At 42.7% G+C, this 27,097-nt stretch overlaps 1 protein-coding gene across 2 annotated transcripts in view; it reads right to left on the reverse strand.

Moving 5' to 3' along the window:
* SH3BGR (SH3 domain binding glutamate rich protein) overlaps positions 1-27,097 on the reverse strand; it is a 110,052-nt gene that overhangs the window by 8,951 nt on the left and 74,004 nt on the right. For both annotated transcript variants that reach the window (XM_068270371.1, XM_068270372.1), the window contains exons 4-5: positions 4,961-5,047; positions 3,918-3,947 (exon numbers count right to left, since the gene is read on the reverse strand). In XM_068270371.1, the coding sequence (XP_068126472.1) occupies positions 3,918-3,947; positions 4,961-5,047 (117 nt within the window). The remainder of the gene's footprint in view (positions 1-3,917; positions 3,948-4,960; positions 5,048-27,097) is intronic.

The following is a 27,097-nucleotide window of genomic DNA, read 5'->3' on the forward strand; positions in this document are numbered from 1 at the left end:
GTTCGATTCCTGGCCAATGTATGTGAGCTGGCTTTTGACATCCTACAATTCCCTGGAAGACAAGATTCTCCTCCGGCGGAAGAGGAGGAGGGAAAGTTTGGGGGGAATATGTAAGTCTGTCGAGCAGAAATTATTTTTTTTAGGTAGAAATCCGTTTGGAGGCAAAAAAAAAAGTGCATTCCGCGGAATTCCACATTTTTCCGCGGAAATTCCGCCATAGCGATATAGCAATTCCGTTCTGTCGCAACGGAACCGGAATCACCAAATTCGGTCTGGAATCGCGGAAATCTTAATTCCGCGGAATCCAGCGACCATCCCTAATTGGTACCATGTTGTGTTTGGCAAGTGCAACTGGTCACAAACCTTCTTTCCTCTGTCCCCCTCCCAGCTGTCCTGATAGTAAGGTGCGCAAAAGGTGGATCAGCGCAACACCAGGCCGCCTCCGAATGGCCTCCATCAGAGATGCGCTGAGCCCCCCCAGGAACTACAAACGCACCTTGAACCCAAACAGAAGCTCTGCATATACACCAAAAGCATGGCTGTTAAGTGGGAGCAGCTGTCCAAAAACGAATTACATTAGTACATAGCAAGGATATGAGCAGCGCTACTTAAAAACAGACTAGTGCCTACCTGCAAAAGAGTGCAAGCCCCACTTGTGGGGTCGAATACACACCGAGCATACACATGACCTGTCTACCACTAGAGGAGGATGTTGGTTTCCATTAACAGCTTGCATGCAACCTATTAAGTGCTCGTCCCTCCCACTGCGAAGAAGTCAATCCTCCATGGGAGGGGCCTAACACTAACTAAATCCTAACCTATGTATATGCATAGCATGGGTGCGGCTAATCAAATAAAATAGAAAATTTAAAATTGCAAGTGGGGCTTGCACTCTTTTGCAGGTAGGCACTAGTCTGTTTTTAAGTAGCGGCCTGGTGTTGCGCTGATCCACCTTTTGCGCAATTTTAAATTTTCTATTTTATTTGATTAGCCGCACCCAGGCTATGCATATACATAGGTTAGGATTTAGTTAGTGTTAGGCCCCTCCCATGGAGGATTGACTTCTTCGCAGTGGGAGGGACGAGTACTTAATAGGTTGCATGCAAGCTGTTAATGGAAACCAACATCCTCCTCTAGTGGTAGACAGGTCATGTGTATGCTCGGTGTGTATTCGACCCCACAAGTGGGGCTTGCACTCTTTTGCAGGTAGGCACTAGTCTGTTTTTAAGTAGCGCTGCTCATATCCTTGCTATGTACTAATGTAATTCGTTTTTGGACAGCTGCTCCCACTTAACAGCCATGCTTTTGGTGTATATGCAGAGCTTCTGTTTGGGTTCAAGGTGCGTTTGTAGTTCCTGGGGGGGCTCAGCGCATCTCTGATGGAGGCCATTCGGAGGCGGCCTGGTGTTGCGCTGATCCACCTTTTGCGCAATTTAAAATTTTCTATTTTATTTGATTAGCCGCACCCAGGCTATGCATATACATAGGTTAGGATTTAGTTAGTGTTAGGCCCCTCCCATGGAGGATTGACTTCTTCGCAGTGGGAGGGACGAGTACTTAATAGGTTGCATGCAAGCTGTTAATGGAAACCAACATCCTCCTCTAGTGGTAGACAGGTCATGTGTATGCTCGGTGTGTATTCGACCCCACAAGTGGGGCTTGCACTCTTTTGCAGGTAGGCACTAGTCTGTTTTTAAGTAGCGCTGCTCATATCCTTGCTATGTACTAATGTAATTCGTTTTTGGACAGCTGCTCCCACTTAACAGCCATGCTTTTGGTGTATATGCAGAGCTTCTGTTTGGGTTCAAGGTGCGTTTGTAGTTCCTGGGGGGGCTCAGCGCATCTCTGATGGAGGCCATTCGGAGGCGGCCTGGTGTTGCGCTGATCCACCTTTTGCGCAATTTTAAATTTTCTATTTTATTTGATTAGCCGCACCCAGGCTATGCATATACATAGGTTAGGATTTAGTTAGTGTTAGGCCCCTCCCATGGAGGATTGACTTCTTCGCAGTGGGAGGGACGAGTACTTAATAGGTTGCATGCAAGCTGTTAATGGAAACCAACATCCTCCTCTAGTGGTAGACAGGTCATGTGTATGCTCGGTGTGTATTCGACCCCACAAGTGGGGCTTGCACTCTTTTGCAGGTAGGCACTAGTCTGTTTTTAAGTAGCGCTGCTCATATCCTTGCTATGTACTAATGTAATTCGTTTTTGGACAGCTGCTCCCACTTAACAGCCATGCTTTTGGTGTATATGCAGAGCTTCTGTTTGGGTTCAAGGTGCGTTTGTAGTTCCTGGGGGGGCTCAGCGCATCTCTGATGGAGGCCATTCGGAGGCGGCCTGGTGTTGCGCTGATCCACCTTTTGCGCAATTTTAAATTTTCTATTTTATTTGATTAGCCGCACCCAGGCTATGCATATACATAGGTTAGGATTTAGTTAGTGTTAGGCCCCTCCCATGGAGGATTGACTTCTTCGCAGTGGGAGGGACGAGTACTTAATAGGTTGCATGCAAGCTGTTAATGGAAACCAACATCCTCCTCTAGTGGTAGACAGGTCATGTGTATGCTCGGTGTGTATTCGACCCCACAAGTGGGGCTTGCACTCTTTTGCAGGTAGGCACTAGTCTGTTTTTAAGTAGCGCTGCTCATATCCTTGCTATGTACTAATGTAATTCGTTTTTGGACAGCTGCTCCCACTTAACAGCCATGCTTTTGGTGTATATGCAGAGCTTCTGTTTGGGTTCAAGGTGCGTTTGTAGTTCCTGGGGGGGCTCAGCGCATCTCTGATGGAGGCCATTCGGAGGCGGCCTGGTGTTGCGCTGATCCACCTTTTGCGCAATTTAAAATTTTCTATTTTATTTGATTAGCCGCACCCAGGCTATGCATATACATAGGTTAGGATTTAGTTAGTGTTAGGCCCCTCCCATGGAGGATTGACTTCTTCGCAGTGGGAGGGACGAGTACTTAATAGGTTGCATGCAAGCTGTTAATGGAAACCAACATCCTCCTCTAGTGGTAGACAGGTCATGTGTATGCTCGGTGTGTATTCGACCCCACAAGTGGGGCTTGCACTCTTTTGCAGGTAGGCACTAGTCTGTTTTTAAGTAGCGCTGCTCATATCCTTGCTATGTACTAATGTAATTCGTTTTTGGACAGCTGCTCCCACTTAACAGCCATGCTTTTGGTGTATATGCAGAGCTTCTGTTTGGGTTCAAGGTGCGTTTGTAGTTCCTGGGGGGGCTCAGCGCATCTCTGATGGAGGCCATTCGGAGGCGGCCTGGTGTTGCGCTGATCCACCTTTTGCGCAATTTTAAATTTTCTATTTTATTTGATTAGCCGCACCCAGGCTATGCATATACATAGGTTAGGATTTAGTTAGTGTTAGGCCCCTCCCATGGAGGATTGACTTCTTCGCAGTGGGAGGGACGAGTACTTAATAGGTTGCATGCAAGCTGTTAATGGAAACCAACATCCTCCTCTAGTGGTAGACAGGTCATGTGTATGCTCGGTGTGTATTCGACCCCACAAGTGGGGCTTGCACTCTTTTGCAGGTAGGCACTAGTCTGTTTTTAAGTAGCGCTGCTCATATCCTTGCTATGTACTGATAGTAAGGTGACCACTTTGACGCCAACCCAGCTGGTTTTGCACAATGGAGTCCACGGAAAGGAGAAAAAGGATTCCTGGCCCCATCCAAAGTCAGTGTACTGTTAAGTGGATAATATTCTCTACCTGATGAGCAGGTTTTAGTGCCGAAATTGAGGCTGATCCTACCATTGATTATACAGTCAGGAGGGGTTCCCAAATATCTCCAGTATGGTATAATCACAAATGTATTATTGATTGGGGTATTTTAGTGCCGATATTGCATGTGTTTTGTAAATACACTTGTCTTTCAAGCACTGCCGTTTCTAATTTACCTCCTCTGCTGCTGGTTCCTCTGCTTCTTCCTGTAGAAGTAACACAAAACAATATCAAAGGCTAACAGTACAGGCTAGTGAAATAAACCATTATTACAGTTAAATATTTATTAAAAAAAAATATATTAAATATATTTTTAAATAAAGCCAGTGCCTTGACCTGTTTTACACTAGTGTCCTATAACTGTCTCCTGCACAACAACACTCACACTGTGCTGAAAAGCACTGTGTAGTCCCTGACCTGTCTGTATTGGACAGGACTGTAGTGAAGCAAAGGAAGGTCGTAGCGCTGGCTGTGCCGTGTGGCTACAGCAGTCAATAGCACAGGAAAGGGTGGACAAAAATATTAATGTAAACCTGTGAGTGTAAAAAACTAAAAAGTTGAAATGGTAGTAAATACACATTTATGTGTGAATTCACCCTGCTCTAAAATGTAGCTTTTAAAAAAAATGCCAATTAATCAGCTGTTGGCAACTCGTCTAAAGCCTCCTTCACACGGGTGGCTGCGAACGGAGCAATCTCCACCTTTCAGACGCTCGCATGGATGTGCTGGGCGCTTGCTTTGTGCTCAGCATGTCAACTTTGGAGGTGTTTTTTGCTGAGGAGTAATTGCTTCACATCATGGCAATTTTATCAGTACCTATCCTGTTTGCATAGTATGGGTTGGGCAATTAGTGCAACCTGCGTTTCTTAGCTAAAGGTGGCCATACACTGATCTATATGGCCAACAGAGAGATCCCTCTCCGATCATAATCTGATCAGAGAGGGGTCTATCAGCTCGAATCCCTCCACACACTACATACAAATTTTCAATCAATTTCAGCATGAAATGTTTGAAAAGATGTACCTGCTTGCCCCCCTTCCCCCCAGGCCATGTAGCCCACCTGTCCACATCACGGTTCTGGTATCTGCTCCTTCATCATTCCCAAGTCCCAGGGTATATGTGTGATGTAATGCAGATGCTGCTGTTACGGTTTCTGGGATTTTCTTTTTGTATGAAACTGAGAGTAGGATAAATTTAGAAGGCCTACAGGACCATTTACCTGCTTCTCCTCTGGGCTGGTTACCTCTTGTGCGTTCTCAGCTACCTCTTCTTTCTTTTCAGCCTCAGTGGAGCCTTCGCTGCTTCGCTACAGATGAAAGGAATACACTGGTCAGTATCAAGCAGCATATAATGTAGTAACAAAGAACCTGGTTTGCTGATGCTATCTGTATGTGGGTCAACAAAGGCCAAATGTGACAAGTGCATGGAGGATTTTGTGAGTGATCTCGGAGCAATCGCATCAGTGGCTGCAGAGCCAAATCACGATCGCATTGAAATTGTGAAATTTGCAAAGCGCTCATAGTGGGTCCCTAGCCTAATACTTTTAACCACTTCGCATCCAGAACTTTTTTCCCACTTATGGACCAGACCAGTTTTGACAGTTTAGCTATGTCCTTATTTAATCAGAAATAACTTTATCCCTACTTACTACACAGAAATGAAATATATATTGTTTTTTTCAAGACAAACGAGGCTTTCATTGTATGCCATTTTTTTCCCTTGAACAATTTTGTTTTCTATGAATTTTAATGGGAAAACAAAGAAAAAAATAGAAAAAAACATTTCTCAGTTTTACCGATTCCAGTTTAAAAATAAAAAGTGCTACTGTAGATAAAAAACACAAATTTTGTTTGGCTATTCTTACTGCTTATCACAAAACTAAGATTATGTTCCAGTCACAATTTATGGTGAAGATATTTGATTCTGAAATAATGCTACAGAGTATTTTTCACTATGAAATCAGAAAATAAAAGTATTTTTAATAGTAAAAATCATTCTCATTAGCTCAGGAAACATATATTCCCGTTCACCAATTATTGCTGCATGAGATCTACTGACTTGTGGATAAAGTGGTTAAACACAGACCTTAAACAAGCATGCAGATCAGGTGTTTGACTGAAATCTGACTAGATTAACCACATACTTGTTTCAGGTGTGAGATTCAGATACTACTGCAGCCAAAGAGAATAGCAAGATGCCAGGCAACTGGTTTAACCACTTCACCACCAAGGGCTTGATTCACAAAGCCGTGCAAACAGTTAGCACGTGAAGTGCCGTTCGCGGACTTTTGTGGGCGCAAAGTGCAGCGATTCGCGCGATCGCGGACTTTTGCGTGCATAATTTGCCAAATTGCGTGCGCAAAAGTCCGCGATCGCGCAAATTGTGGCACTTTGCGCACACAAAAGTCGGCGAGCGGCACTTCACGTGCTAACTGTTTAGCACACCCGTGCTAAACAGTTTGCACAACTTTGTGAATCAAGCCCCAAGTGTTTTCCCCCTTAAAAACCAGAGCAATTTTCATCTGTCAGCGCTCCTTCTATTCATTCGCCTATAAAGGTGGCCATACATCAGGCGACTTGGAGGCCGATCGACCATCCAATTTGATTATTATAATCGAATTGGATGAATATCCGTGCTGCCAGATGCATGCCCGGCCGACAAAGCACCCAATTTTAGGACGGATATTGGTTGCATCGTCGATCATGCTGCAAGATATTGGGCTGAAATGTGTTGGTCGAGTGTGCGGTGGTACAGCGGCCGATTTTGTAATGAGCGACGAAACAAACGTGCCTCCACACGGTGTCCGATCATATCGCCAGGTTCCGCATACACGCTAGCGGCGCATATAGTCTGACATCAGCCGCTAGGGTCAATAATTCATAGATTTTAGCTCTGGCATACTTCAATGAAGGTGTCATTGAGCAGAGACATTGAAAAGGTAAAAACTAAAAAAAAATAGATTTTAATATAAAATAAAACTGTGGGATGTCTAAAAAAGTCATTTTTCGTAGAAGGATAGATACAAGTGTTTTTCTCATCATTTTTTTCCACCTCGAATGTCCTTTAAAGAAAAACATTTCTTTGTTACAGCTGATACAAATCCTGCAATAAATCTGCAGTGTGTCTACTTCCTACTAACATCTTGTGTTTACAAATTAGCTGCTCTACCGTGGCTGATGAGATTACTGAGCTGACACAGCTGAGAGATCAAATTACATTTATGATTAGTCACAGATGAGGGGGAATTAGACAGGCTAAACTCTCTAAATACGTACAGGGTGGATTTTTCTATGTTTTCTTCTGTCTTGTGGAAGAATTCAGGTCCACATGTTAAAAAATCCTTTGTTAGTCTCTGATAGCTACTTCCTGTGAACTACAAAGTCCCACTTCCTCACATCAACTTGTTTTCTACTGTAATACAGAAATGCTGGGAAGCATAGCCTTGGCATCTACTGTTCCTAATATTTTAGGTGTCACATGATCCTCCCTGGCTGCCTTGCCCAGCAGCTGAATCCAGAGAGGACAGGAAGCTGTACTGCACCTCAAAGCACATTTGGTCATACAGTTTCCTCCTACACACTATTTAGATTCACTCATCACCCTGATTGCTATTACAGTTTGTTTCAGTTACGCGTTAATCTGTGCTTATGCTAATGCCACTGCAATATAAATAGTACTGCAGCATGTATCAGCAGTGACAAATAACAAAAACACATCACAAAACTGTCACAATGCTCAGGAAAGCATAAATGAAGAGATTTGATGCTGTTATGATATTTCAGCTTCCAAGGAAAAGGTGCACCAATATTTTTTGTAAACACTGACTCATCAGCTTTGCAAAGTTGTTTTCATATCAAGGTAATGCTTCTTTCCAAAGATAGAGGATGAAATATTTAAAATGATACCTTAGTAATAGGAGCACAGCTCTCTAACGATGGAAAACGGAAGAAAGATTTGATGATAAATGTATATGACAAAAAAATCATGTACATGAATGGTAACTAAGTGTGTGTCACATGCATGGCTGTGCATCAGGGGCGTTGCTAGCCCCAAAGATCAGTGGCACGTGCCCCAGATCTATTCAGCGGTGCCCTGGATGTCCCACAGGTAGAGTCAGCTGTGGTGCCTCAATGGCGAGCATGCTGGGAGCTGTGGTGCATCAATCGGGGGTATGCAGGGTACTGTGGTGCTTCTATGTGGGTATGCTGGATGCTGTGGTGCCTTTATGGGGGCATGCTGGATGCTGTGGGGCCTTTATGGGGGCATGCAGGGAGTTATGGTTCTTCTATGGGCGCATGCTCAGAGTTGTGGTGCCTGAATGTGAGCCCCGTGGGAGCGTGAGAAGGGGTCCACTAGAAGGTCAGGGAATGCTATGGGGGAACTGCCAGATAACCATGGCGGCAAGCCAGCCCGCCCAGCAGAAAGCCAGACCAGCCAGCACAGAAGCCGGGTAACTCTGCCTAGTTGTTTAAGTGACACTACCTATTTATGTGATATGCTGCATTTTTTTGTTTTATTGTAGAGGGGGCTTCATTCAACATTTTTCTGGGCAGGCCTACTTAGATCGCTGTTAATTTCCTGTCAATTTAGCCTCAACCATGACCGCACCCACATTCTGGTGCATGGCCACACCCATTTTCCGTCTGGAGTGCCCAAAAGTGCCCCGGATCTCTTAGGATCCTAGCCACGCCCCCGCTGTGCATTGACATGACAGGTGAGCCTGAAAAAAAAAATCACCACGACCATGGAAGAGCGGGAAGGACATAACATGGGGGGGCAGGTGGAGGCGCGATAGGACGATTTCCAGTAGATTTCATGCTGACATCTGTTGGAAATTTGTCTGCAGTTTGTGGGCAGGCAATAGATCCCTCTCTAATCAGACTCAATCAGAGCGGGATCTATCTGATGGTCGATCAGGTGACCATTGTCTAATGTATGGTCCCCTTCGGGGAGAATGATAATCCACCTTCCAACAGGGGTCTAGTCCTGGGAAAAGAGGTGGGAGGAAATGGGCGTGGTCAAGCATAAAGTGGGCGTTGTCATGGGTGAGGCCAAATATACATGACCTTAGCAGTGATGTAAACGGTCTGCTGGGGAAGTTTGAGCTCTACCGTAGTGTATCCCCCCAAAATAGATGTAATCTGACAGCATTTCACCAAAAACACAGATAATATGGAAGTGGTTCCCCCAAAATAGACAATGTGGCAGCAGCAATTCCCCCAACATATACATAATTTGGAAGCAGTTCCCCAAAATATGCGAAACCTGGCAGCGGATCACCCAAAATACACGTAACACCCAAAATACATATAATTTAGCAGCAGTGGTCCCCCAAATACACACAATCTGGCAGCAGTTCCCCAAAATACATGTAATCTGGCAGAAGCCGTTCCCCTAACATACAGTACACATAATCTGGCAGCTGTTCCACAAAATACATAACAGCGGGTCCACAAAAATGCAGATAATCTGACAGCAGTTCCCCCAAAATAGGTACCCCCAGCATAGGTAGCCAGGTCTATAGGTGTCCCCAGTATAAGTAGCCATGAGTATAGTAGTCCCCAGTATATGTAGCCAGAGGTATAGTTGCCCAGTATATGTAGCCAGGGGTATATGTGTCCAGTATATGTAGCCAGGGGTATATGTGCCCAGTATATGTAGCCAGGGGTATATGTGTCCAGTATATGTAGCCAGGGGTATATGTGCCCATTATATGTAGTCAGGGGTATATGTGCCCATTATATGTAGTCAGGGGTATATGTGCCCAGTATATGTAGCCAGGGGTATATGTCCCAGTATATGAAGCCAGGGGTAAATGTCCCAGTATATGTAGTAAGGGGTATATGTCTCACTATATGAAGCCAGGGGTATATGTCCCAGTGTATGTAGCCAGGGGCATATGTGCCCAGTATATGTAGTCAGGGGTATATGTGCCCAGTATATGTAGTCAGGGGTATATGTCCCAGTATATGTAGTCAGGGTTATATCTCCCAGTATATGTAGTCGGGGTTATATCTCCCAGTATATGTACACAGGGGTATATGTCCCAGTATATGTAGTCGGGGTAATATGTCCCAGTATATGTAGCCAGGGGTATATGTCCCCAGAATAGGTAGTCAGGTATCCCCCAGCAGGAGGGAAGCAGCGCAGTGGAAGGAGAGCTGTGAGCAGCATGGGGAAGGGGGGCCATCTCCCCCCTCCTTCCCTCACCTTGGGGCTCTCCATCCCCCGCTCTCCCCTCCAGAACTAACGTGTGGGCGGCTGGCAGCGGGCGGGACTTACCTCTTTCTCGTTCCAGCGCGAGCACTCCACTGCCGCTAGTCTGGTCTGGTCCAGACCAGAGCAGCGGCACGCAGATCTGGCGCCGGAATGAGGAAGAGGTAAGTCCCACCCGCTGCCAGCCGCCCTGCTCTGCTCTCCTCCACAAATGCCAGGGTGGACGGCGTCCACCCTCTGAAAAAAGCAAGTGGACGTCGTCCACCCGCATCCACGCACCACTCGACCCCTGCCTTCCAGACACTCACAGCACCTTATGAACAGCAGAAGCACATATCTGCATCAGGAGGTTTGGAAGTAGTTCAGTAAATGCTTTAGAAATATTGAGTGAATGTTATCAGTAATGTCAGCCACACCTTGAAGTATAGAATATAGCCTGTGAGCCTGGGCACGCCTGATCGCTACTCCCAGGAGCGAGTTTACAGCTTATGCTATCTGGCCTCTGGCATTTCACATCATATGATCTAACCATGTAACATTTCAAAAAAATGCTGAAATGTAATATTAATCACTAATGTATACATTGGTTCTAAACAATGTACAGTTACTTATTTAAAGGACCGCTGTCGCGAAAATTGCAACATTTAAATACATGTGAAAACATACAAATAAAAAGTATGTTTCTTCCAGAGCAAAATGAGCCGTAAATTACTTTTCTCCTGTGTTGCTGTCACTTTCAGTAGGTAGTAAAAGTCAGAACTGACAGGTTTTGGACTAGCCCATCTCGACATGGTGGGTTCTCAGGGTTTTATTTATTTTTAAAAGCACTTTGTGAATGGCAGTTGCCCCGTCCAACTGCCTACAAAGTGTGCAGCGAGCAGGGAGGCTGGCCAGCATCTTTGTATAAATCCTTTTCAGGGAATGTTTTTATAAAGAATAAAGTCCATGCTGAGAATCCCTCATAAAGAGATCGACTAGTCAAAACCTGTCAGTTCTGTCAGATTTCTACTACCTACTGTAAGTGACAGCAACATATGAGGAAACTAATTTATGGCTCAGTTTACGCTGGAAGAAACCTACTTTTTATTTGTATGTGTTTCCATGCATTTTAAATTTTAAAATTTTTCGCAATAGTAGTCCTTCAACGTATGGTGGTTTTTAAAACTTTTTAGTTACAGAGTACCTAGTGGGCTCATGGTGAACCAGAACTCCTAGGAGTGTGTAATGGATTACAATGGGCCTAAAAGCCCTCTTACTAAAATGGTATGGAAAACAAAAGTTTGCTTTCTTAAAACAGAAAGAATTTGCGATAATTCAGGCTGGAGTGAGCTCCGAGATGTCTCCCACGATGCATCACTGCTGAATATATGCAAATTACACATTGTTGTCCCTGGAAACTAGCCACACCTGCATACAGTCTGTAGGTATGTTGGATTATTGTGGCTCTATAATATTAACAAGGTGACACATCATTGCATTCCAGCGGATCTGGAGGTGTGGCTAGCTTCCAGGGACAACAATGGATAATTTGCATATTTCAGCAGTGATGCACTGGTCGGGATACGGCACACCACTGGCTGCAAATCAATAGTTTAACACCTGATGAAGGATTTTGATCCGTAACATGTAGGGAACTTGTTCCTCAATACGTAGCAATAGGGATGATCACAGATATGCAAATTTTTCCAACTTAATGCAAATTTAAGCAAATTCTTATGCAAATATATGCAGCTTGAAAATGGACCAGTCAATTTAAACCTGGGTTTAAACTGATTTGCAGCCAGTAGTGTGCCATCTCTTTACTTTACGTTTCCAGGGCTGTGTGAGCAATCCGGCCTGAGACTTGGCACTGGCCTGTAGCCAGGTATATATACCTGAGGAGCTGTTGTCCTTGCATTACATTGTGTGGCTGCACTGGGAGACATATCAGAGCTCACTCCAACCTGAATAATCACAAATACTTTCTGTTTTAAGAAAGCAAACTTGTTTTCTAAAACGTTTTAGAAACACACACAAAAAATAAATACACATAACACTTTAACAAATGAATTCTATCGGTAGTAAAATGATAGAAATATCGGTGTGCTTTTCTGTGTAAATTTATAGAATAAGAAAAAAATTTAAGCAAAAAAACAAACAAACAATAAATGTTAAAAATAATCAAGTCTGATTTATTAAAATGGAAGATTAAAACACAGTTGCATGTTTTATTTTACCTTCCTAAATAACCAAATACTGGACCCCCATACACCAAATACCAAGCATCTTCCTCTACAGTGCCATGTGACCTCACCTTCCAATCCAACTCCCTATGGATCTAAAGCAACCCTGAGTTACTTTGGTTGCTGTCACGACTCTTCCTCCCTGCAGCTGAATGATTGATAGCAGGGCCGGATAGCAGGGCCGGATTTACCAAAAGGCACTGTAGGCACGTGCCTACAGGCGCCTAAGTGTGACCCACTGACACTGCATATACAGCCCTGTCTGTCGCAGCTGGCCACCGCTAATTGCTATACTGTGCTAGGCTCAGCACATTCAGTGCCTAGTGTGACTGCTGCACATTGTATTTTAATACCAGTCACTGCACATTGTTATACCAGCAGTCACTGCAAGGTTTTCACTGCACCTGTGTGACTGTTGCACATTGTATTATAATATCAGTCACTGCATATGTGTGGCTGCACACTGTTTTATATAACGGTCACTGCATACCTTTCACTGCATCTGTGTGACCGCACGCTGTTTTATATACCAGAAGTCAGTGCATCCATTTTCACTGCACCTGTGTGACTGCACATTGTTATACCAGCAGTCATTGCATACCTCTCACAGCACCTGTGTGACCACACGCTGTTTTATATACCAGCAGTCAGTGCATCCATTTTCACTCCACCTGTTTGACTGCACATTGTTATACCAGCAGTCACTGCATACCTTTCACTGCCCCTGTATGACTGCACATTGTTACACCAGCAGTCACTGCCAGGGCAGTTTCTAGGGTCCTTGGAGACCGGGGGCACCTATGGGCACCAGGTGGGGAGGTATATGGCAAAAAATGGGCGTGGCCATGATGTGAGTGGGCGTGGCCATGGGTGGGGCCAAATGTACATGAACTTAGCAGCGGTGTAAGCTACAGATAACGGGCCTGCCCATCAAAATATTGGATGGGGCCCCCTGTCCTTTATTTAGATAATTTACAATCAGTATAGGCATAGATCAAAGATGTATACGCACATACAATTTTGATTGGTCAATCATTGACCCCCAATTTTACCACCCCCGTGCAGTAAGTAGGCCAACAGACAATGAATTTTATGAACAGAGCTAAAATTGGCTAATCAAAATTGTATGTGTGTACCAGGCTTTACAGCTAATACTGTACATACTGAAAGTAGCAGGGATCAGCATACAATACAGCTGGTTTACAATCAGTAAAGGCACAGAGTAACACCTTACACTGTACACACTGGAGGTAGATCAGCACACAGTGCAGGCACTAGAGAACAGCGTATACTGTACATACTGTAAGCAGCAGAATTCAGCACACTGCAGCTAGCGTGCCAAAAATATGAGGATCACGTTGTGCGGCGTGCTTATCGCGCCGCACCGAAAAATGGGTGGGCCATGGACCAGAATATAGGTGTGGTAATGGGTGGAGACAAATTTACATGAACCTAGCAATGGTGGGACATTAGATTAGGACAGTGGTGGCGAACCTTTTGGAGGCCGAGTGCCCAAACTGCAACCCAAAAGTCACTTATTTATCGCAAAGTGGCAACAGCAATTTAAACTAAATACTGTACAAACGTTTTAACTCATACATGAACATTATGGAAAATCCAAGTTGAAAATAAACTGTGAAGATAAACAATTTCATCCATCCTACTCCTGAAAAATGTATTCAATTTTTTTTAGAACCTCCCAGTTTTATTTTCTGTTTTAAAAAGCTAAAAAAGTAGGTTTAATGCTATTGTCTCATATGATAAGGATTCAGCTTTTCCCATAGTCTCGCAGTTAGCAATCATGTGACCCCCAACAAGACAAATTCAGCAATCGTGTGGGCCCCAACATGACAAATTCAGCAATCGTGTGGGCCCCGACATGACAAATTCAGCAATCGTGAGGCCCCCGACATGACAATGCAATGCACCCGCCCAGGCGCGGCCCTGCGGGCACCCCTGGGGAAGAGATCCGTGAAACCCCAGTACAGATTGGGGGCACGTGCCCCCCCAAAATAGGGCTAGTGACACCTCTACTGCATACCTTTCAATGCACCTGTGTGACTGCACATTGTTATACCAGCTGTCACTGCATACCTTTTCACTGCACCTGTGTGACTGCACATTGTTATACCAGCAGTCACTGCATACCTTTTCACTGCACCTGTGTGACTGCAAACTGTTTTATATACCAGTCAGTGCATACCTTTCACTGCATCTGTGACTGCACATTGTATTATACCAGTCATTGCACCTGTATGACTGCACATTGTTACACCAGCAGTCACTGCATACCTTTCACTGCACCTGTATGACTGCACATTGTTACACCAGCAGTCACTGCATGCCTTTCACTGCACCTGTGTGACTGCAAACTGTTTTATATACCAGTCAGTGCATACCTTTCACTGCATCTGTGACTATACATTGTATTATTCCAGCAGTCAGTGTATACCTTTCACTGCATCTGTGTGACTGTACATTGTATTAGTCAAGTCAGTGCATACCTTTCACTTCATCACCCCTCAATATGTACAAAACAACAGGCAGAGGCAGAGCCAGAGGCAGGCCACTTGGCAGGTCTGTTCGAGGTCGTGCTGACATGATTTGGTGCGGCCCTGGACCAAAATACAGTGTTCAGAAGGCATGTGCCATCAACTCCCAAGATTGTCAGGACGTAGTTGACTATTTAACACAGAGTACCTCATCTTCCGCAGCCACCAGCCCTACTACTAGCACCACATCCGCTCCATTTGACAGTTCGCAGGAGTTATTTGGTGGGGAATTAACTGATTCACAGCCATTATTGTTACAACAACATGAAGGCGCTAAGCAAGTTACACTACACCTCATATGTCTGAGTTACGTATCACTATGGACGTAAGGTGTGAGGATGATGAAGTACCTGCTGTTGGTGCAGTTTTTGAGATGTCTGATACAAGAAAAGCTGTGGAGGATGATTATGATGATGACAATGATGATGATACTAACATGAATGTCACGTGGGTTCCCAATAGAGGAGATGAACAGGGGGACAGTTCAGAGGGGGGGTCAGAGAGGAGTAGGAGGAGACGAGTTGCTGAAAGAAGCAGAGGGAGCCCGTTGTCAGAAACAGCTGGTGGCAGTGTCCGGCGGCATGTATCGCCACCTATGGAAAGCCAGCCAACATGCCCTTCAATGTCATGTCCCTCACCTGCATCAGTCAGGCTACAATCAGGCCTGCTAAGCATAGGCTTATCAGGCTTACTATATAAATGCAACTCTCAGTCGATTAGACCTTGGTCGATTTATGCACCGGTATTTCAAAGTACACCGGTTTCTAAGTACAAAGAGAACGACCGAATTACACCAGAATTAAGACATTCACCATGCACCTCTACCCTCAATCTACTTCTCTGGACTGACATCATGTTTTTGTGTTACAGGTATGATCTGCGCTTATTTGAACTATCGATTTTACTGCAATCCTTCTGTGAACGCAATCTAACTCTTATGGTATGATCTGCGCTTATTTGAACTATCGATTTTACTGCAATCCTTCTGTGAACGCAATCTAACTCTTATGGTATGATCTGCGCTTATTTGAACTATCGATTTTACTGCAATCCTTCTGTGAACGCAATCTAACTCTTATGGTATGATCTGCGCTTATTTGAACTATCGATTTTACTGCAATCCTTCTGTGAACGCAATCTAACTCTTATGGTATGATCTGCGCTTATTTGAACTATCGATTTTACTGCAATCCTTCTGTGAACGCAATCTAACTCTTATGGTATGATCTGCGCTTATTTGAACTATCGATTTTACTGCAATCTGTGAATATTCTGAAGTTCTGTAATACTTTGCATTTTACTATAGCTAAGTGACTGGCTTTGTATATTCCATGAATTAGTCTGCTCTCCTCTGGCTCCATGCTAATTTGGCCCCAACACCTATAGACAATCAAGCAGCTTCCTGCTTAATTACCTGAGTTACTGTGATCTGCTACAGGCTGAGCTCTCATTCCCTCACCTGCATCAGTCAGGCTACAATCAGGCCTGCTAAGCATAGGCTTATCAGGCTTACTATATAAATGCAACTCTCAGTCGATTAGACCTTGGTCGATTTATGCACCGGTATTTCAAAGTACACCGGTTTCTAAGTACAAAGAGAACGACCGAATTACACCAGAATTAAGACATTCACCATGCACCTCTACCCTCAATCTACTTCTCTGGACTGACATCATGTTTTTGTGTTACAGGTATGATCTGCGCTTATTTGAACTATCGATTTTACTGCAATCCTTCTGTGAACGCAATCTAACTCTTATGGTATGATCTGCGCTTATTTGAACTATCGATTTTACTGCAATCCTTCTGTGAACGCAATCTAACTCTTATGGTATGATCTGCGCTTATTTGAACTATCGATTTTACTGCAATCCTTCTGTGAACGCAATCTAACTCTTATGGTATGATCTGCGCTTATTTGAACTATCGATTTTACTGCAATCTGTGAATATTCTGAAGTTCTGTAATACTTTGCATTTTACTATAGCTAAGTGACTGGCTTTGTATATTCCATGAATTAGTCTGCTCTCCTCTGGCTCCATGCTAATTTGGCCCCAACACCTATAGACAATCAAGCAGCTTCCTGCTTAATTACCTGAGTTACTGTGATCTGCTACAGGCTGAGCTCTCATTCCCTCACCTGCATCAGTCAGGCTACAATCAGGCCTGCTAAGCATAGGCTTATCAGGCTTACTATATAAATGCAACTCTCAGTCGATTAGACCTTGGTCGATTTATGCACCGGTATTTCAAAGTACACTGGTTTCTAAGTACAAAGAGAACGACCGAATTACACCAGAATTAAGACATTCACCATGCACCTCTACCCTCAATCTACTTCTCTGGACTGACATCATGTTTTTGTGTTACAGGTATGATCTGCGCTTATTTGAACTATCGATTTTACTGCAATCCTTCTGTGAACGCAATCTAACTCTTATGGTATGATCTGCGCTTATTTGAACTATCGATTTTACTGCAATCCTTCTGTGAACGCAATCTAACTCTTATGGTATGATCTGCGCTTATTTGAACTATCGATTTTACTGCAATCCTTCTGTGAACGCAATCTAACTCTTATGGTATGATCTGCGCTTATTTGAACTATCGATTTTACTGCAATCTGTGAATATTCTGAAGTTCTGTAATACTTTGCATTTTACTATAGCTAAGTGACTGGCTTTGTATATTCCATGAATTAGTCTGCTCTCCTCTGGCTCCATGCTAATTTGGCCCCAACACCTATAGACAATCAAGCAGCTTCCTGCTTAATTACCTGAGTTACTGTGATCTGCTACAGGCTGAGCTCTCATTCCCTCACCTGCATCAGTCAGGCTACAATCAGGCCTGCTAAGCATAGGCTTATCAGGCTTACTATATAAATGCAACTCTCAGTCGATTAGACCTTGGTCGATTTATGCACCGGTATTTCAAAGTACACCGGTTTCTAAGTACAAAGAGAACGACCGAATTACACCAGAATTAAGACATTCACCATGCACCTCTACCCTCAATCTACTTCTCTGGACTGACATCATGTTTTTGTGTTACAGGTATGATCTGCGCTTATTTGAACTATCGATTTTACTGCAATCCTTCTGTGAACGCAATCTAACTCTTATGGTATGATCTGCGCTTATTTGAACTATCGATTTTACTGCAATCCTTCTGTGAACGCAATCTAACTCTTATGGTATGATCTGCGCTTATTTGAACTATCGATTTTACTGCAATCCTTCTGTGAACGCAATCTAACTCTTATGGTATGATCTGCGCTTATTTGAACTATCGATTTTACTGCAATCTGTGAATATTCTGAAGTTCTGTAATACTTTGCATTTTACTATAGCTAAGTGACTGGCTTTGTATATTCCATGAATTAGTCTGCTCTCCTCTGGCTCCATGCTAATTTGGCCCCAACACCTATAGACAATCAAGCAGCTTCCTGCTTAATTACCTGAGTTACTGTGATCTGCTACAGGCTGAGCTCTCATTCCCTCACCTGCATCAGTCAGGCTACAATCAGGCCTGCTAAGCATAGGCTTATCAGGCTTACTATATAAATGCAACTCTCAGTCGATTAGACCTTGGTCGATTTATGCACCGGTATTTCAAAGTACACCGGTTTCTAAGTACAAAGAGAACGACCGAATTACACCAGAATTAAGACATTCACCATGCACCTCTACCCTCAATCTACTTCTCTGGACTGACATCATGTTTTTGTGTTACAGGTATGATCTGTGCTTATTTGAACTATCGATTTTACTGCAATCCTTCTGTGAACGCAATCTAACTCTTATGGTATGATCTGCGCTTATTTGAACTATCGATTTTACTGCAATCCTTCTGTGAACGCAATCTAACTCTTATGGTATGATCTGCGCTTATTTGAACTATCGATTTTACTGCAATCCTTCTGTGAACGCAATCTAACTCTTATGGTATGATCTGCGCTTATTTGAACTATCGATTTTACTGCAATCTGTGAATATTCTGAAGTTCTGTAATACTTTGCATTTTACTATAGCTAAGTGACTGGCTTTGTATATTCCATGAATTAGTCTGCTCTCCTCTGGCTCCATGCTAATTTGGCCCCAACACCTATAGACAATCAAGCAGCTTCCTGCTTAATTACCTGAGTTACTGTGATCTGCTACAGGCTGAGCTCTCATTCCCTCACCTGCATCAGTCAGGCTACAATCAGGCCTGCTAAGCATAGGCTTATCAGGCTTACTATATAAATGCAACTCTCAGTCGATTAGACCTTGGTCGATTTATGCACCGGTATTTCAAAGTACACCGGTTTCTAAGTACAAAGAGAACGACCGAATTACACCAGAATTAAGACATTCACCATGCACCTCTACCCTCAATCTACTTCTCTGAACTGACATCATGTTTTTGTGTTACAGGTATGATCTGCGCTTATTTGAACTATCGATTTTACTGCAATCCTTCTGTGAACGCAATCTAACTCTTATGGTATGATCTGCGCTTATTTGAACTATCGATTTTACTGCAATCCTTCTGTGAACGCAATCTAACTCTTATGGTATGATCTGCGCTTATTTGAACTATCGATTTTACTGCAATCCTTCTGTGAACGCAATCTAACTCTTATGGTATGATCTGCGCTTATTTGAACTATCGATTTTACTGCAATCTGTGAATATTCTGAAGTTCTGTAATACTTTGCATTTTACTATAGCTAAGTGACTGGCTTTGTATATTCCATGAATTAGTCTGCTCTCCTCTGGCTCCATGCTAATTTGGCCCCAACACCTATAGACAATCAAGCAGCTTCCTGCTTAATTACCTGAGTTACTGTGATCTGCTACAGGCTGAGCTCTCATTCCCTCACCTGCATCAGTCAGGCTACAATCAGGCCTGCTAAGCATAGGCTTATCAGGCTTACTATATAAATGCAACTCTCAGTCGATTAGACCTTGGTCGATTTATGCACCGGTATTTCAAAGTACACCGGTTTCTAAGTACAAAGAGAACGACCGAATTACACCAGAATTAAGACATTCACCATGCACCTCTACCCTCAATCTACTTCTCTGGACTGACATCATGTTTTTGTGTTACAGGTATGATCTGCGCTTATTTGAACTATCGATTTTACTGCAATCCTTCTGTGAACGCAATCTAACTCTTATGGTATGATCTGCGCTTATTTGAACTATCGATTTTACTGCAATCCTTCTGTGAACGCAATCTAACTCTTATGGTATGATCTGCGCTTATTTGAACTATCGATTTTACTGCAATCCTTCTGTGAACGCAATCTAACTCTTATGGTATGATCTGCGCTTATTTGAACTATCGATTTTACTGCAATCTGTGAATATTCTGAAGTTCTGTAATACTTTGCATTTTACTATAGCTAAGTGACTGGCTTTGTATATTCCATGAATTAGTCTGCTCTCCTCTGGCTCCATGCTAATTTGGCCCCAACACCTATAGACAATCAAGCAGCTTCCTGCTTAATTACCTGAGTTACTGTGATCTGCTACAGGCTGAGCTCTCATTCCCTCACCTGCATCAGTCAGGCTACAATCAGGCCTGCTAAGCATAGGCTTATCAGGCTTACTATATAAATGCAACTCTCAGTCGATTAGACCTTGGTCGATTTATGCACCGGTATTTCAAAGTACACCGGTTTCTAAGTACAAAGAGAACGACCGAATTACACCAGAATTAAGACATTCACCATGCACCTCTACCCTCAATCTACTTCTCTGGACTGACATCATGTTTTTGTGTTACAGGTATGATCTGCGCTTATTTGAACTATCGATTTTACTGCAATCCTTCTGTGAACGCAATCTAACTCTTATGGTATGATCTGCGCTTATTTGAACTATCGATTTTACTGCAATCCTTCTGTGAACGCAATCTAACTCTTATGGTATGATCTGCGCTTATTTGAACTATCGATTTTACTGCAATCCTTCTGTGAACGCAATCTAACTCTTATGGTATGATCTGCGCTTATTTGAACTATCGATTTTACTGCAATCTGTGAATATTCTGAAGTTCTGTAATACTTTGCATTTTACTATAGCTAAGTGACTGGCTTTGTATATTCCATGAATTAGTCTGCTCTCCTCTGGCTCCATGCTAATTTGGCCCCAACACCTATAGACAATCAAGCAGCTTCCTGCTTAATTACCTGAGTTACTGTGATCTGCTACAGGCTGAGCTCTCATTCCCTCACCTGCATCAGTCAGGCTACAATCAGGCCTGCTAAGCATAGGCTTATCAGGCTTACTATATAAATGCAACTCTCAGTCGATTAGACCTTGGTCGATTTATGCACCGGTATTTCAAAGTACACCGGTTTCTAAGTACAAAGAGAACGACCGAATTACACCAGAATTAAGACATTCACCATGCACCTCTACCCTCAATCTACTTCTCTGGACTGACATCATGTTTTTGTGTTACAGGTATGATCTGCGCTTATTTGAACTATCGATTTTACTGCAATCCTTCTGTGAACGCAATCTAACTCTTATGGTATGATCTGCGCTTATTTGAACTATCGATTTTACTGCAATCCTTCTGTGAACGCAATCTAACTCTTATGGTATGATCTGCGCTTATTTGAACTATCGATTTTACTGCAATCCTTCTGTGAACGCAATCTAACTCTTATGGTATGATCTGCGCTTATTTGAACTATCGATTTTACTGCAATCTGTGAATATTCTGAAGTTCTGTAATACTTTGCATTTTACTATAGCTAAGTGACTGGCTTTGTATATTCCATGAATTAGTCTGCTCTCCTCTGGCTCCATGCTAATTTGGCCCCAACACCTATAGACAATCAAGCAGCTTCCTGCTTAATTACCTGAGTTACTGTGATCTGCTACAGGCTGAGCTCTCATTCCCTCACCTGCATCAGTCAGGCTACAATCAGGCCTGCTAAGCATAGGCTTATCAGGCTTACTATATAAATGCAACTCTCAGTCGATTAGACCTTGGTCGATTTATGCACCGGTATTTCAAAGTACACCGGTTTCTAAGTACAAAGAGAACGACCGAATTACACCAGAATTAAGACATTCACCATGCACCTCTACCCTCAATCTACTTCTCTGGACTGACATCATGTTTTTGTGTTACAGGTATGATCTGCGCTTATTTGAACTATCGATTTTACTGCAATCCTTCTGTGAACGCAATCTAACTCTTATGGTATGATCTGCGCTTATTTGAACTATCGATTTTACTGCAATCCTTCTGTGAACGCAATCTAACTCTTATGGTATGATCTGCGCTTATTTGAACTATCGATTTTACTGCAATCCTTCTGTGAACGCAATCTAACTCTTATGGTATGATCTGCGCTTATTTGAACTATCGATTTTACTGCAATCTGTGAATATTCTGAAGTTCTGTAATACTTTGCATTTTACTATAGCTAAGTGACTGGCTTTGTATATTCCATGAATTAGTCTGCTCTCCTCTGGCTCCATGCTAATTTGGCCCCAACACCTATAGACAATCAAGCAGCTTCCTGCTTAATTACCTGAGTTACTGTGATCTGCTACAGGCTGAGCTCTCATTCCCTCACCTGCATCAGTCAGGCTACAATCAGGCCTGCTAAGCATAGGCTTATCAGGCTTACTATATAAATGCAACTCTCTCAGTCGATTAGACCTTGGTCGATTTATGCACCGGTATTTCAAAGTACACCGGTTTCTAAGTACAAAGAGAACGACCGAATTACACCAGAATTAAGACATTCACCATGCACCTCTACCCTCAATCTACTTCTCTGGACTGACATCATGTTTTTGTGTTACAGGTATGATCTGCGCTTATTTGAACTATCGATTTTACTGCAATCCTTCTGTGAACGCAATCTAACTCTTATGGTATGATCTGCGCTTATTTGAACTATCGATTTTACTGCAATCCTTCTGTGAACGCAATCTAACTCTTATGGTATGATCTGCGCTTATTTGAACTATCGATTTTACTGCAATCCTTCTGTGAACGCAATCTAACTCTTATGGTATGATCTGCGCTTATTTGAACTATCGATTTTACTGCAATCTGTGAATATTCTGAAGTTCTGTAATACTTTGCATTTTACTATAGCTAAGTGACTGGCTTTGTATATTCCATGAATTAGTCTGCTCTCCTCTGGCTCCATGCTAATTTGGCCCCAACACCTATAGACAATCAAGCAGCTTCCTGCTTAATTACCTGAGTTACTGTGATCTGCTACAGGCTGAGCTCTCATTCCCTCACCTGCATCAGTCAGGCTACAATCAGGCCTGCTAAGCATAGGCTTATCAGGCTTACTATATAAATGCAACTCTCAGTCGATTAGACCTTGGTCGATTTATGCACCGGTATTTCAAAGTACACCGGTTTCTAAGTACAAAGAGAACGACCGAATTACACCAGAATTAAGACATTCACCATGCACCTCTACCCTCAATCTACTTCTCTGGACTGACATCATGTTTTTGTGTTACAGGTATGATCTGCGCTTATTTGAACTATCGATTTTACTGCAATCCTTCTGTGAACGCAATCTAACTCTTATGGTATGATCTGCGCTTATTTGAACTATCGATTTTACTGCAATCCTTCTGTGAACGCAATCTAACTCTTATGGTATGATCTGCGCTTATTTGAACTATCGATTTTACTGCAATCCTTCTGTGAACGCAATCTAACTCTTATGGTATGATCTGCGCTTATTTGAACTATCGATTTTACTGCAATCTGTGAATATTCTGAAGTTCTGTAATACTTTGCATTTTACTATAGCTAAGTGACTGGCTTTGTATATTCCATGAATTAGTCTGCTCTCCTCTGGCTCCATGCTAATTTGGCCCCAACACCTATAGACAATCAAGCAGCTTCCTGCTTAATTACCTGAGTTACTGTGATCTGCTACAGGCTGAGCTCTCATTCCCTCACCTGCATCAGTCAGGCTACAATCAGGCCTGCTAAGCATAGGCTTATCAGGCTTACTATATAAATGCAACTCTCAGTCGATTAGACCTTGGTCGATTTATGCACCGGTATTTCAAAGTACACCGGTTTCTAAGTACAAAGAGAACGACCGAATTACACCAGAATTAAGACATTCACCATGCACCTCTACCCTCAATCTACTTCTCTGGACTGACATCATGTTTTTGTGTTACAGGTATGATCTGCGCTTATTTGAACTATCGATTTTACTGCAATCCTTCTGTGAACGCAATCTAACTCTTATGGTATGATCTGCGCTTATTTGAACTATCGATTTTACTGCAATCCTTCTGTGAACGCAATCTAACTCTTATGGTATGATCTGCGCTTATTTGAACTATCGATTTTACTGCAATCCTTCTGTGAACGCAATCTAACTCTTATGGTATGATCTGCGCTTATTTGAACTATCGATTTTACTGCAATCTGTGAATATTCTGAAGTTCTGTAATACTTTGCATTTTACTATAGCTAAGTGACTGGCTTTGTATATTCCATGAATTAGTCTGCTCTCCTCTGGCTCCATGCTAATTTGGCCCCAACACCTATAGACAATCAAGCAGCTTCCTGCTTAATTACCTGAGTTACTGTGATCTGCTACAGGCTGAGCTCTCATTCCCTCACCTGCATCAGTCAGGCTACAATCAGGCCTGCTAAGCATAGGCTTATCAGGCTTACTATATAAATGCAACTCTCAGTCGATTAGACCTTGGTCGATTTATGCACCGGTATTTCAAAGTACACCGGTTTCTAAGTACAAAGAGAACGACCGAATTACACCAGAATTAAGACATTCACCATGCACCTCTACCCTCAATCTACTTCTCTGGACTGACATCATGTTTTTGTGTTACAGGTATGATCTGCGCTTATTTGAACTATCGATTTTACTGCAATCCTTCTGTGAACGCAATCTAACTCTTATGGTATGATCTGCGCTTATTTGAACTATCGATTTTACTGCAATCCTTCTGTGAACGCAATCTAACTCTTATGGTATGATCTGCGCTTATTTGAACTATCGATTTTACTGCAATCCTTCTGTGAACGCAATCTAACTCTTATGGTATGATCTGCGCTTATTTGAACTATCGATTTTACTGCAATCTGTGAATATTCTGAAGTTCTGTAATACTTTGCATTTTACTATAGCTAAGTGACTGGCTTTGTATATTCCATGAATTAGTCTGCTCTCCTCTGGCTCCATGCTAATTTGGCCCCAACACCTATAGACAATCAAGCAGCTTCCTGCTTAATTACCTGAGTTACTGTGATCTGCTACAGGCTGAGCTCTCATTCCCTCACCTGCATCAGTCAGGCTACAATCAGGCCTGCTAAGCATAGGCTTATCAGGCTTACTATATAAATGCAACTCTCAGTCGATTAGACCTTGGTCGATTTATGCACCGGTATTTCAAAGTACACCGGTTTCTAAGTACAAAGAGAACGACCGAATTACACCAGAATTAAGACATTCACCATGCACCTCTACCCTCAATCTACTTCTCTGGACTGACATCATGTTTTTGTGTTACAGGTATGATCTGCGCTTATTTGAACTATCGATTTTACTGCAATCCTTCTGTGAACGCAATCTAACTCTTATGGTATGATCTGCGCTTATTTGAACTATCGATTTTACTGCAATCCTTCTGTGAACGCAATCTAACTCTTATGGTATGATCTGCGCTTATTTGAACTATCGATTTTACTGCAATCCTTCTGTGAACGCAATCTAACTCTTATGGTATGATCTGCGCTTATTTGAACTATCGATTTTACTGCAATCTGTGAATATTCTGAAGTTCTGTAATACTTTGCATTTTACTATAGCTAAGTGACTGGCTTTGTATATTCCATGAATTAGTCTGCTCTCCTCTGGCTCCATGCTAATTTGGCCCCAACACCTATAGACAATCAAGCAGCTTCCTGCTTAATTACCTGAGTTACTGTGATCTGCTACAGGCTGAGCTCTCATTCCCTCACCTGCATCAGTCAGGCTACAATCAGGCCTGCTAAGCATAGGCTTATCAGGCTTACTATATAAATGCAACTCTCAGTCGATTAGACCTTGGTCGATTTATGCACCGGTATTTCAAAGTACACCGGTTTCTAAGTACAAAGAGAACGACCGAATTACACCAGAATTAAGACATTCACCATGCACCTCTACCCTCAATCTACTTCTCTGGACTGACATCATGTTTTTGTGTTACAGGTATGATCTGCGCTTATTTGAACTATCGATTTTACTGCAATCCTTCTGTGAACGCAATCTAACTCTTATGGTATGATCTGCGCTTATTTGAACTATCGATTTTACTGCAATCCTTCTGTGAACGCAATCTAACTCTTATGGTATGATCTGCGCTTATTTGAACTATCGATTTTACTGCAATCCTTCTGTGAACGCAATCTAACTCTTATGGTATGATCTGCGCTTATTTGAACTATCGATTTTACTGCAATCTGTGAATATTCTGAAGTTCTGTAATACTTTGCATTTTACTATAGCTAAGTGACTGGCTTTGTATATTCCATGAATTAGTCTGCTCTCCTCTGGCTCCATGCTAATTTGGCCCCAACACCTATAGACAATCAAGCAGCTTCCTGCTTAATTACCTGAGTTACTGTGATCTGCTACAGGCTGAGCTCTCATTCCCTCACCTGCATCAGTCAGGCTACAATCAGGCCTGCTAAGCATAGGCTTATCAGGCTTACTATATAAATGCAACTCTCAGTCGATTAGACCTTGGTCGATTTATGCACCGGTATTTCAAAGTACACCGGTTTCTAAGTACAAAGAGAACGACCGAATTACACCAGAATTAAGACATTCACCATGCACCTCTACCCTCAATCTACTTCTCTGGACTGACATCATGTTTTTGTGTTACAGGTATGATCTGCGCTTATTTGAACTATCGATTTTACTGCAATCCTTCTGTGAACGCAATCTAACTCTTATGGTATGATCTGCGCTTATTTGAACTATCGATTTTACTGCAATCCTTCTGTGAACGCAATCTAACTCTTATGGTATGATCTGCGCTTATTTGAACTATCGATTTTACTGCAATCCTTCTGTGAACGCAATCTAACTCTTATGGTATGATCTGCGCTTATTTGAACTATCGATTTTACTGCAATCTGTGAATATTCTGAAGTTCTGTAATACTTTGCATTTTACTATAGCTAAGTGACTGGCTTTGTATATTCCATGAATTAGTCTGCTCTCCTCTGGCTCCATGCTAATTTGGCCCCAACACCTATAGACAATCAAGCAGCTTCCTGCTTAATTACCTGAGTTACTGTGATCTGCTACAGGCTGAGCTCTCATTCCCTCACCTGCATCAG

This window comes from Hyperolius riggenbachi, chromosome 2 (assembly GCF_040937935.1).
Source record: "Hyperolius riggenbachi isolate aHypRig1 chromosome 2, aHypRig1.pri, whole genome shotgun sequence".
NCBI lineage: Eukaryota > Metazoa > Chordata > Amphibia > Anura > Hyperoliidae > Hyperolius > Hyperolius riggenbachi.